This window comes from Symphalangus syndactylus, chromosome 3, assembly GCF_028878055.3.
Source record: "Symphalangus syndactylus isolate Jambi chromosome 3, NHGRI_mSymSyn1-v2.1_pri, whole genome shotgun sequence".
NCBI lineage: Eukaryota > Metazoa > Chordata > Mammalia > Primates > Hylobatidae > Symphalangus > Symphalangus syndactylus.
Genome location: NC_072425.2, coordinates 46552549 through 46565070, shown reverse-complemented (window position 1 = coordinate 46565070; position 12522 = coordinate 46552549). Strand labels below are relative to the sequence as shown.

Sequence of the window (12522 nt, the reverse complement as noted above, 5' to 3'; positions counted from 1 at the left end):
ACAAGATAATACATGGAAAGTTTAGCCCAGTGTCTGACACATAATAAGGGCAACTTGCTACTATAATAATATTACTATTATTACAGGGTCTCACTTTATCACCCAGATTAGAGTGCAGTAGTGCAATTATAGTTTACTGCAACCTTGACCTCGTAGGCTCAAGCGATCCTCCCACCTCACCCTCCTGAGTAGCTGGGACTACATGTGCATGCCACCATGCCTGGCTAATTTTTTTTTTTTTTTTGGTACAGATGGGGTCTATGTTCCTCAGGCTGGTCTTGAACTCCTGAGCTCAAGCAATCCTCTCACTTTGGCCTCCCAAAGTGCTGGGTTTACAGGCATGAACTACTGTGCCTGGCCTTATAATTACTATTATTGATACTTAATAGGACCCACAGTGGGGAGGATAGACACGCAGGGCTTGCGAGCTCTGAGCCTCACACTATCATGGAGACTCTGACCTGCAGGGGCTCACTCAGAGGAGTTAATCAGGATGGGTCCCAGTCATCCCCACGTTTTTATTTTTAGAGACAAGGTTTCTCTATGTTGCCCAGGCCAGTCTCGAACTCCTGGGCTTGAGCGATCCTCACACTTTAGCCTCCCAAAGCGTTGGGATTACAGGTGTGAGCCATGGCACCTGGCCCATTCCCAGGTTATACAAAAATCAGGTGCAAGTCCTGGGGCAATTCAGCCCCAGAGAAGCCTGGGCAATATGAGTGTTGGTACTTGTTGGGGGTGGTAGTCGGGATGGGTGGTGAACATCTGTGATATTACCATATCTGTGTAATAGAATGGCTTTCATCCGTGATTCCTGGCTGCTATATCTCTTGTAAAGAGTCTTTTGTTATAATGTCAGAGCATTTTAGGCCTCAGGAGCAGGTCTCATGAAACCGAATCACTCTCTCTGACCTTCTCCTGTCCTTTCTCACCTGCTCAAGGCAGGACTCTAATCTGATTGTAGGTCAAAAGACCTTTATCACAGAGAGAGTATTGTCCCATACCCTGGAGGAAGGAATGCTACGGAGAGGCCAAGAAAAGTCCGAACAGAAAGGCCTTGCTGGGTTTAGATCATGCGTTTTTGTCCAATCACATTTCTACACAGTTGTCAATCATGCCTCGAGTAATGAAGCCTCCAGAAAAACTAAAAAGAACAGGGTATGAAGATTTTCTGGGTAGCTGAACACGTGAAGGTTCCTGGATCATGGGGCCCAGGGAGGCAGGGAAGCTCCACACCCCTTCACCCACCCTTGCTCTGTGCATCTCTTCATTCATGTCCTTGGTAATAAGCTGGTAAATGTGTTCCCCTGGGTTCCGTAAGCCCTTCTAGCAAATTAATTCAACCCAAAGCAGGATCCTGGGAGTCCCAACTTGAAGCTGGTTGGTCAGAAGTTCCAGAGGCCTGACTTGTGACTGGTATCTGAGGGTGGGGTGGGGGTCAGGGGGAGCCTTGGGGACTGAGCCCTCAACCTGTGGGATCTGAAGCTATCTCTAGATACGTAGTATTGGAATTGAACTGGAGGCACCCAGCGGGTGCCTGCTGCTCGCTGGTGGGGAAAACCCCACACACATTTGGTCACAGAAGTCTTCTGTGTTGACTGTTGTGTTGGTGCGAGAGCACAGGAAAAACATGGTTAGAGGATTTTTGCAAACAGCATCCTGCTGTAGTATAAGGGAGGAGACCTGGTAAACTATCAGATGCTGTTCTGATGTCAGGAACACAGCCATGAAGCTGTTTAATACGTTTTCATGTGGAGGAGGAGGGAGAGTGATACTCTTTTCCATGTGACTTAAATGGCAGGAGTAGGATCAAAGGGTGGGGACAACAGGAGGCCAGATTGTGATTCATTTCCAGGAAAAATAACACAACATTTTAGAGTTTTAAATAGCGGCTTGGGTTTCCTAACGTGAGTGAACTCTTCATTGCTGAAGTGTGCAAGTAGAAGCTAAATGCACAGTGACATGTTAGTACTGATATTATGAGAGGTCTGATATTGAAACAGAGCCTGTAATGGGCTTTGGGGGACAGGAACCCTTCTCAGTTTGCTCTGGCAGCTGATGGTGGGTTGCCTCATCCTAAAGCAGTCATCTTTAGGTGCACAGACAACTGTGTGGTGGCTCTCTGTGGCAGAATTCTGTGAACCCCTCAAAGGGCTGCCAGATCTAGCAAATAAAAATCCAGAATGTCCAGTCAAATTTGAGTTTCAGATGAGTTCTTTTTTAGTATAAGTATGTCCAAGTATTATTAGGGCTATACTTTTACTGAAAATATGATTGGTTGTTGATCTGAAGTTTGAATTTAACTGGGCATCCTGTATCTAATCTGGCAACCCTATGTCTCACTTCTTCCTTGCAGCTGTCCAGCTAGAGACGACGTTTCCCAGCCTCCTCTCTCACTAGGTGTGCTCATGTCAGTTTTTGCAGATGTGACTAGGGCAGAACCAAAATGTGCACAATTTTTGGTGTTACTGCTTAAAAGGCGATCCCTCCATGGACTTTCTATCTCTTCCCCTCCTGACACTGTGAACAGGACATGTCGTCCACCCAGCTCTCCCGCTATGAATGAAGAGAACGCCCTGGAGAGTGGGGGAAACCAGAGGGCAGGAACCGAACCCAGCAATGACCTTGGGGCAGAGCTGCCCCACCCGGGGCCTCTCTTTTCATGGCCATTAGGTAAAAAGGAAATAAACATATTTTCTCTGGGCCACTTTATTTTGGGGCCTTGTTTAGCCAGCATTGTAACCGACGTACTTTCCTTGGTCCCTTTCCTGTCCCCCTCCCTAATCAGAATTCCTCTATTAAAGCAACACACAGCCTGCAGAGCATGGGTCCAGGCATACCTCCAACCCAAAGGGAGGGGTAGAGGAGGGGAGTTAATTTGTTTTCCCTTCTCTCGTCTACAAGCCAAGCCTGGCTTGGGCACAAGGCAATCTGGCTCTGGTCTCTCTGGAATATTCAAGAACCAGTTGAGAACCCTCAGGACAAAGGCGAGGTCTGCTGCAGCACTCTCTCGAAAAGTTTCTTTTCACGTTCTCTTCTCCTGTACATCATATAGATGTGGTGGTTGCTGGGTTGTGCTGGGAGAGTGAAAAACTGAGAGGGAGAGAGACACAAAGAGACACTGACATAGGAAGCTATGATAATCCGGAAGCTCACAAATCTCTCTGAGTTCCTTTCTGTCTGGGGATGGCTTGAATCAGGTGTTGCTGGCCTCCAAGAGCCTGGGCGAGGTGGGCAAGAGGCTCGTGTTGGATTCTGACAAATGCCTCTATGTGGTTTATGTCACCCCTGGCTCTCGCAGCTGTAACTGCAGCTGATGCGACTGCACGGTCGTGCTGCAGGGATGGTCTAGAGGAGCCTGAGAGTCCCTGCACAGGGTCAGAGGGGCTTCAGTGGGAGATGGGGCCCAGCTACCAGATGCAGAGGGAGGTACCTCTGTGATCTTCATTCGCAGGCGATGGTTTTCTGACTGTAGGCCCTCCAGGCGGGATGTGCTGGCTTGGTTCACACTGGTGACTGAGGTGGACGTTTTAGAATCTTCTTTCTTTTGATTCTGAGTGAACTGGAATCGCCTGTTCTGCGTTGCTGCATCTGGGTTTGTTCTCAGGGTGATGAGCTGAAAGGATAAAGGTGGGGGCGGGGTTGAAGAGAGAGCCCTGGGTCCTTCCTCCCATCCCACTTGGCAGACTCTCCCAGCAGATCCTGCTCTGGAGGCGACAAGAGGCCCCAGGAAAGCCACAGGCTGGGAGTCAGGAGACCTAGGCTCAGGCCAGACTCTGCTACTCGCTTGTGTGTGACCTGGGGCAGGCCCCGTCCCCTTCACCAAGCCTCCATGTCCTTCCTGGTCACTAAGAGGCTAGTCTCCTGACCCTGATGCCACCTGCATCCCAACCAGGGCCCCTGAGGCCTCACTCCAGCTGCCTAGCACGCTGCCTTAGGCCTTGCTCCTTGTGGATAAAATAAGCCCCGAGGGCAACAGTTGTGACAACAAAGAGATAGAGGAGAGCGAAGGCCTCTGTTAAACCATTGATGAGTTCTGGAAGCAGGCTGGTAACAAGCTCTGTCACTGACAAAAGCTTGTTTTTTAGCAGCTTAAAACAACACATGGTTATTATCTCACAGTTTCTGTGAGTCAGGGGTCTGGGCATCGCTTCGCTGCATCCAAAGACATTTTGTATAGAAAACAAAAAGTTGCCACTTGACCCTGATCTTACCTGCTTATTCTAGAAACATCTCTGGTCGAAGCAGGCTCTGGGCTCAGCTCTGGAAAGCAGGAGCTGAGTGACCCATGGCCCCTGCCCATTGGGACTTCATGGTCCAGAGGCGTGGGCTGGGGATGAAGGAAGGACTCAATCTTCACCAGGCCAGCGGGTATCAGGGACAGCCTACCACAGTGCCGTGGCCTGCTGGGCTCTGAGGACGGTCTGGAGGGATGGTGGGGGGAAGGGAACTCCAAGGGAAGAACTGGCATCTGCCAGTGCAGAGAGGCCTGGGGGAAATGGAAGGGGAAGGGCAGGTTGGGTAGTGGACAGGGTTCTCTGGGGAGACTAGAGGAGACCCGAGGGTCCTGAGAGCCAGCCCAACATGAGAAACTTGATCCTAGAGCCAGAGGATAATGAGGAGCTATTGGGCATGACAGAGCAGAGTGCTACAATTGAAGCTTGGCTTAGAGAATCATCTGGCCTCTTTTACAGGATGGAAAGAATGTCAGAGTGCAGGCAGAGAAGTCATGGCATTGCCCTTTAGTCTGGGCAGGTGCGGATGACTAAGGTGTGTACACCAGAGGTATTCCAGTGCAGAGCTCACAGTGCCTGGGGGCTGACTGCATGCCCAGGAGGATGGAGGCACCATGGGTAGCCTGCTTGCTGAAAGGGACCCAGGTGATCTTTCCTCTCCCCTGCTCTGAGGCAGATGCCTTCCACTTGAGTCAGTAACCCCCTCCCAGCTTTGCAACTCTGTGTCCTGTTCTTTCCTTTTTTGGAGGTGCGGGTAAAGGGTCTCACTCTGTCACCAAGGCTAGAGTGCAGTGGCACAATCTCAGCTCACCACAACCTCTGCTCCTCCAGGCTCAAGCAATCTTCCTACTTCAGCCTCCTGAGTAGCCAGGACTACAGGTGCGTGCCACCACACCTGGCTTTTTTTTTTTTTTTTTTTTTTGTATTTTTAGTAGAGACGGAGTGTCACCATGTTGCTCAGGCTGGTCTTGAACTCCTGGCCTCAAGTGATCCTCCTGCCTTGGTCTCCCAAAGTGCTGGGATTACAGGCAGGAGCCACCACGCCTGGCCACCTTCCTTTACTTTTGAGACTCACTTAGGTCAGGCTTCCCTCAACACAGATCACCCTACTGCAGGGGCTCCTAAGAAGAAAGGCCTCTGGCTCACCCACCCATTGCAAGGTAGGATGATGTTCGAAAAATTTCTCTTCAAGGTGGTCTGAAGGTCAGCCCTTCAAATAAATGGAACACATAAGTGGCTACTAAAAAGTTATTTTTTTGGACCCAACAATACTACTTCTGTGGCTCCACATTAAAGGAATAATTGGAAAAAAGGAAACTGTGTTATGCAGAAAAAATGTTCATTTCTAAAATCCAGTGCTCACCAATAGAAGATCAAATGGACAAGTAAATTAAGGATATTCCCTCAATGACAGTTATGAATGTGGGAAAATACAAAGGACAAAACATTAAGCAAAGAACAAAATGTGTGCTATAGTTATGGCCATATCTTAAAAAGTATCACCATAGGCTGGGCCAGGTGGCTCATGCCTGTAATCTCAGCACTTTGGGAGGCCAAGGCTGGAGGATCGCTTGAGCCCAGGAGTCCAAGACCAGCTTGGGCAACATAGGGACACCCCGTCTCTATAAAAAATTTAAAAATTAGCCAAGCGTGGTGGTGCAAGCCTGTAGTCCCAGCTACTTGGAAGGCTGAGGCAGGAGAATCGCTTGATCCCAGGAGGTTGAGGTTGCAGTGAGCTGAGATCGCATCACTGCACTCCAGCCTGGGTGGCAGAGTGAGGAAAAAAAAAAAAAAAAGCATCATCTCCTAGCCATTAAGAAAAAGGCTGGAAGGAAACACATAAAAAACATTAACAATAAAGAACACCCCAACAAAACATGACCAGTGATTATTTTTGGGTGGTGGGACTATGGGAGATTTCTGAAAAACCTGGCCTTTACTACTCTGCATTTTCTGAATTTTCTATAATGTGAATTGTCTTCATCATAAAAAAAAAAAAAAGGAATGGGTAAACCTTTTAGAGAATGGAGAAAAGCCAGCAATGCCCCTGTGCTGGAGTTGGAGGGCAGAGGCCAGCGCCTGTACCTTCGGCACGAATACCAGGCAGAGGGTGATGGTACTGCAGAAGATGATGACCAGAGCCACGATGCAGAACTGCACATTGGGCTGGTCCCGGGTCAGGAAGGAGACGGCAGCCCCGATGATGCACATGATCCCCACGTTGTAGACACTCATCCCGATGTACTTGCTGTCGTTGAGTGCAGGGATGCTGACGTTGCGGGTCTCCCAAGCTAAGAAACAACCGAACAACTGAAATGGTGAACAGAAAGGGGAGATGATCGTTACCAAAGGGCGGCACACACCCGCTGCTCTGAGAAGCTGTGGAGTGGAGGGTTACTCAGGAGGTGGGCTGCAGGGAGGGAGGGTCAGGGGCCTTGCTGTCAGCCAGGTCTTCTGGATGTCACCATCTGTCTCCACTTGTGGCCCTGCTGAGTTGAGTTCTGCCGAGCAAATGCAGACTGGGGATGTGACAGCTGTCCAGTTCTCCTGCACCCCATGACTGGTTCATGCACAGACCTGCCCGAGGCTACAGTGGAAGGGAACTTCAGATAAGATCTCAGCCTTCTCCCTCACTCTCCAGGGAATACTAAGGCCCAGAAGGGGTGAATAGGTCTGCCCAAGGCCACACAGCAATATGGTAGCAAAAATGGGCTGTGGTTTTAGAAATTCACTCCAGTCTTTTTTCTATTAAACTAAGCAGATCACTTGTGTCTGAGACTTCTATTGTCCCCAAGTGCACAATAGACACCCAGAATAGAGACTACATTTTCTAGCTGCCCTAGAGGCTAGGCGTGGCGTATTACTAGCTTCTGGACAATGCCTGTAAATAGAAGTGGTGTGCACATGTTCTGGGAAGTGTCTTTAAAGGGAAGAGGTGTTGCTTTTCCTCCTTCCTAACAGCTGGAGTGGAATGTGATGGGTGGAGCTTCAGCATCAGTCTTAGATCACAAGGCTATGATGTGGAACCTGTGTAATGATGATGTGGGGGCTGCAAGATGCAAGGAGATGAGATTCTGGGAGCCTTACCCCAGCCCTAGGCTGCTTACCTCTGGACTAGGTTTACCTGAGAGGAACATTTCCAGTCTCTTCAACCATTATTATTGAGGGTTTTTCTGTGACTTGCCGCTCTACTCCTAACCAATAGATGTCTCAACAGAAATGGACAGGGTAGAGGCCAACTATGATCTGAAGCAGGGTGTGGAGGGTTTAACCCTTATGGGTGATCTAACGGGAGGGCAGGCTGCAGGGACAGTGCAGGTGGGTGTAGGGCAGAATGGTGGTGTGGTGGGCAGGAGGAAGAGCCAAGATGGCTGACTGGTACAGGGACCTCTGCTTTAGTGCAGCCCCTCCAAGAGGCCTTTCTCACAAAGGCCCCTCTTCTCTTTGGCTTCAGCAGGGCAGCTTCAGGTGTCTGACAGCTGCATGAACCATTTAACATCACACTGAGGGACCTGTGTTTAGAGATTTGATGGCAGCATAATGCTGTGTGGTAGAAGCAGGGCTGGACACAAGGCCGGGGGATATGGAATCTGCTCTGCCATCTGTTGCCTGGGTGACCTGGGCAAGTCACTTCACCTCTCAGGACCTTACGTTCAACATCTGTGGACTGGGGATAATAATAATAATATCTATGTCACAGGGTTTATGTGTGGATGAAATGGGAGGATGGATGTCAAAGCACTCTGTAGACTGAAATGTTCTGTACCAAGGTAAGTTCAAAGCTATTTGTAACTGATCTTATTTTATACAACCATGATTGTTTTCCTCTCCCTTGTCCTTTATCCTTTCTCTAAATGTGTTATCTCACAGCCTGATTTATTCCTTTTAAAAAATTCCTTTTAAAATGGGGAACCTGGCCAGGTGCGGTGGCTCACACCTATAATCCCAGCACTTTGGGAGGCCAAGACTGGTGGATTACCTGAGGTCACGAGTTTGAGACCAGCCTGAGCAATGTGGTGAAACCCCAACTCTAATAAAAATATAAAAATTAGCTGGGCATGGTGGTGCATGCCTGTAATTTCAGCTACTTGGGAGGCTGAGGCAGGAGAATCACTTGAACCCAGGAGGCGGAGGTTGCAGTGAGAAGAGATCCTATCAGCCACGCTATCAATGGGCCACCAAGCCACTGTGAAGGTCTCCACAATAAATGTAGGCTACTCTGCGGACCTGGTGGTTGGCTGTAAATCTCTAAAGAGTATCAGGAAGAAACACAAAGTAACTTGTTCTTAGGCCCTCAAAAAGTAGAACGAGGGTTCGTGGGCACAAGTTACACTGAGGAAGATTTCCACTGAGGATTAGAAAGAACTTCCTAGAAAAGCACTCCATCTGTGGGTTGAATAGTGACTCTAAAAGATATGTCCGTATCTTAATTCCTGGAAACCGTGAACGTGACCTTATTTGGAAAAAGAGTATTTGCAGATATAGTGATCTTGAGATGAGATCATCCTGGATTATCTGGAAGGACCCCAAATCCAATGATAAGTGTCCTTATAAGGGACACACAAAGGAGACCCTTGGGGAGAAGAAGAGAAGGCCACATGGAGACGGAGGCAGAAACTAGAGTCATGCAGTCACAAGCCAAGGCATGCCTGGAACCATCAGGTGCTGGAAGAGGCAAGGACGGATTCTCCCCTGGAGCCTTCAGAGGGAACACAAGCGTCTGGATTTTGGACCTCTGGCCTCCACAACTAGGAAATAATACATTTCTGTTTGTTTTGTAAGCCACTGTTTTGTGGTAATTTGTTACGACAGCCAAAGGAAACTAACACATCATCCATGAATGGCACAGGCTCCTTTGAAGAGGGCGAGTGCCCCATCACTGGAGGTATAGAGGCAGTTAGTCAATGAATGCTTTGGGGGATGCTCAGGGTGGGCTGGGGGTTGGGGCCAAAACATCTGACGGTGGGGTGGACCCAAAGGGCTGTGTGCGCTTCTCCCAGCCTTGAGATTCTGTGGCTCTAAAATAGAAGGAGTAGGGGGTGGCAGTGGGATTTTAGTCATAAACCTTAAGGGCCAGGAGGCTGGGGACAGTTCCTTGCCTATTCTAAATGGTAAAGCATTTGTGCTATCAAATATAGCTTTTGTTGACATGAGCTGGCTGAAGCTGTTAGCTTCACGGGAAGACATACAGTCATTTCTCATCTCCAACCACTTTGGAAGTAGGTGGGAGAAGATAATGAATAATCAAAACATTACAAATAAATCCAGTTTAAAGATGTCAATATGATTCATCATAATCTAATTTCACGGAATGAGTCTCAGAATCAAGGAACATTAAGGATGGAAGGATCACGGCGACAGTCTAGATTCTCTCTATTTATTCAACCAGGGTCGGGGGAAGTGCAGGTCATTGACACGACATGCTTTCCCACGACAGGGAGCTTGTCCTTCTTAGGGGCTCCATGGCATCTATGGACAGGGCTCCCTGTTATAAGAATCCATCTTTACATGGAGATAGAGTCTGCCTTCCAGCAACTTTGCTTGGGGCTGACGGTTCTGCCCTCAGGTCTGTGCCACCCATTGCTGAGAGCTCTTCCAAGTTTCTGGTGACTATGAGTGTGTCCTTGTCCAAACCCAGGACCTTTGGCCAGTCCTCAAGTTCCTATTTCTATATTGGGTACCTCCTGTGGACATCCCCAGGGTCATTACCTTGTGCTCAGATTGCAGCCCAGTGGTCCTGTTGCTTGCATGGGAGCTCAAAAGACTTGTATGGAAAACCATAAAACGGTGTCAACTGGTATGAAGTGGGGACCAATCTTTGTCTAGGGTTCTCTCACATGCCCTTCTGGCATGGCCTCTCAAAGGACACAGGATCAATCACTAACACTTCTCTGATGTGGCAACAGGTAAGAATGCATTTGAGCAGCACAAGAGATTCCAGTTTGACTTTTGGAGAGGGCTTCATTTTTGGCCTCTTAAGTGGGGTCACACAGGGGTGAATGGTGACTTAACCTCCCTGTGGGAAGATCTGAGGAGGGTGCAGTGACCAGCTTCGTGTCACTAGATGGCTTTAAGTGGAAGCATTGTTTATATAGGATATAGGAGAGAAGATTCAAGGATCAACGTGGGCTGAAATATGGTGCAGCTGACCTTTCAAGTTCTTCCTAATGTTGGAATTTCACAACGTGGGCTTGGTATGTGATCTTTGATTTGTTTTCTTTTGAGACGGAGTTTCGCTCTTGTTGCCCAGGCTGGAGTGCAATGGCCTGATCTCAGCTCACTGCAACCTCTGCCTCCCGGGTTCAAGCGATTCTCCTGCCATAGCCTCCGAAGTAATTGGGATTACAGGCGCTCGCAACCATGCCCAGCTAATTTTGTATTTTTAGTAGAGACGGGGTTTCGCCATGTTGGTCAGGCTGGTCTCCAACTCCTGACCTCAGGTGACCCACCCACCTCAGCCTCTCAAAGTGCTGGCATTGCAAGCATGAGCCACAGCACCTAGCATGATCTTTGATTCTGAAAGATGAGTAAAGTGGAAAGAGTGCTGGGTTTGCAGTTTGGAGGTTACTAGGTAGCTTTTGGCAAATCATTTAACCTTTCTGAGGCTTACCCTCCTCATCTATTAAATGGGGATGATCCCGCCCACCTCCCATGGACTTAAGAGAGGGTCCGCTGAAATGCTGGACATGAGCATGCACTGGATGTCGGCAGACTGCTCTTCCTGGGAGTAGTGCAGTGACAGCTGTGAGGCACAGCCACGAGTTTTTGGGTTACTCTCTGGTTAAGATCTTGACTCTGCCACTTACCAGCCAGATGACCTTGGGCAAGACACCAAGCCTCAGTGTCATCAGTGAAATGAGGATGTTATTTGTACCTATCTCATAGGGTTGCTGCAGGAACTGAGATAGCATGTGGCAGGCACTGAGTCCACAGACAGTAACTGCTTAGCCATGGAGGCTCTGTTTATTTTTACATTGATGGAGGCCCCTGGGAGACAGAGGCCCAACAAAGAAGTGTCCCCCCACCAAACTCTGTCTCCTGCTCTGCACCTACCATAAGAAGTCCCTTGTAGGCATAGACGATGCCAAGCCAGATGGTCATATGGGTGTTCTCACAGTGCTCCAGGAGAGGGCGGATGGAGATATCCCGTCCTGCTGGGTCCGGCTGTGCAAAGAGAAAACAGAGACTCAGGGATGGCACAGGACACTCTTCCAGCAACTGGGTCCTTATCTGAGAGCCCTTTTCCCTCCTGTGAGTCATAGCCAACGCCACTGTTCAGCGGGCCATTTGGATCCCATCTCTGTGTTCCTAAGGGGTGGAGCCCAGGCCTCAACTAGCGTTGACTGCCTTCTGTTTGTTGGTAGCAATTCAACCCTGCACTCCAGTTCTCTGCATAATTCATGCCTCTCCAATTTGAGTCAGAGCTCCTGAGGGTAGGAACGGGGTCACTTCTGTACCCCTAGGATCTAACACAAAACCTGGCCTAATGCAGGTACCTCTAATATTTGTTGTGAGAATGAGGTATAAAGTTAGGACAGGAGGTCTTCAGGTATCTCTGGGGTTACCTCTGTGCAACTGGAGATATAGGATATACTGGCTTGCCCAAGCCTGGAGCCTGCCAAACCCTCTTGCCCACAGCCCCATTGCTGGAGCAATGATGGCAGCCAGGTTGTGTACCACATGACTCATCCTTGGCCAGAGCCGATTGGACAAAGAATGGGCACCTGACCCCAGGCAGCCAATCCAGAGGCTTGTCAGATACCTATGAGATTTCCTCCTACAAAGTGCTCTGCCTAATGAGGGTTGATGGAGAGGATCCTTCCTGACCACATTCTCTCTGGTAGGAACTTGAATTGTGAAACTCTGGGAGATAATTGGCCAGATGGTGGCAACAAGACAAAAATACACTTGGGGAATGAAACAATATCTACTGTACATTTATTTTTTTCTGAACCATTCGAGAGTAAATTGCAGATATCCTGACCCTTCACCCCTGAATATCCTAGCATATATTGCCTAAGAACAAGGGATTCTCTTGCACAATCACATACACTTACTAAATTCAGAAAATTTAACCCTGATACAGTATATTATCTAATATACTATCCATTTTCAAATTTTGCCAATTGACTTAATAATGTCCTTTAAAGCAACTGTGGTTTTTCCAATGCAGGATCCAATCCAGGATCATTATTGCACTTAGGTGTCTTTGGTTTCCTTTAATCTCACACAATTCTTCAGCCTACTTTGGTCTTTCATGTCATCGTTTCTGAAAAATCTAGTTCAGTTA

General features: G+C 48.5%; 1 protein-coding gene across 2 annotated transcripts in view; it reads right to left on the bottom strand.

The window, feature by feature from the left end:
* Positions 1–12522, bottom strand: part of GABBR2 (gamma-aminobutyric acid type B receptor subunit 2) — a 415572-nt gene that overhangs the window by 11696 nt on the left and 391354 nt on the right. For both annotated transcript variants that reach the window (XM_055271718.1, XM_055271719.2), the window contains 3 exons: positions 11286–11396; positions 6318–6542; positions 3431–3613 (listed from right to left, as the gene is read on the bottom strand). In XM_055271718.1, the coding sequence (XP_055127693.1) occupies positions 3431–3613; positions 6318–6542; positions 11286–11396 (519 nt within the window). The remainder of the gene's footprint in view (positions 1–3430; positions 3614–6317; positions 6543–11285; positions 11397–12522) is intronic.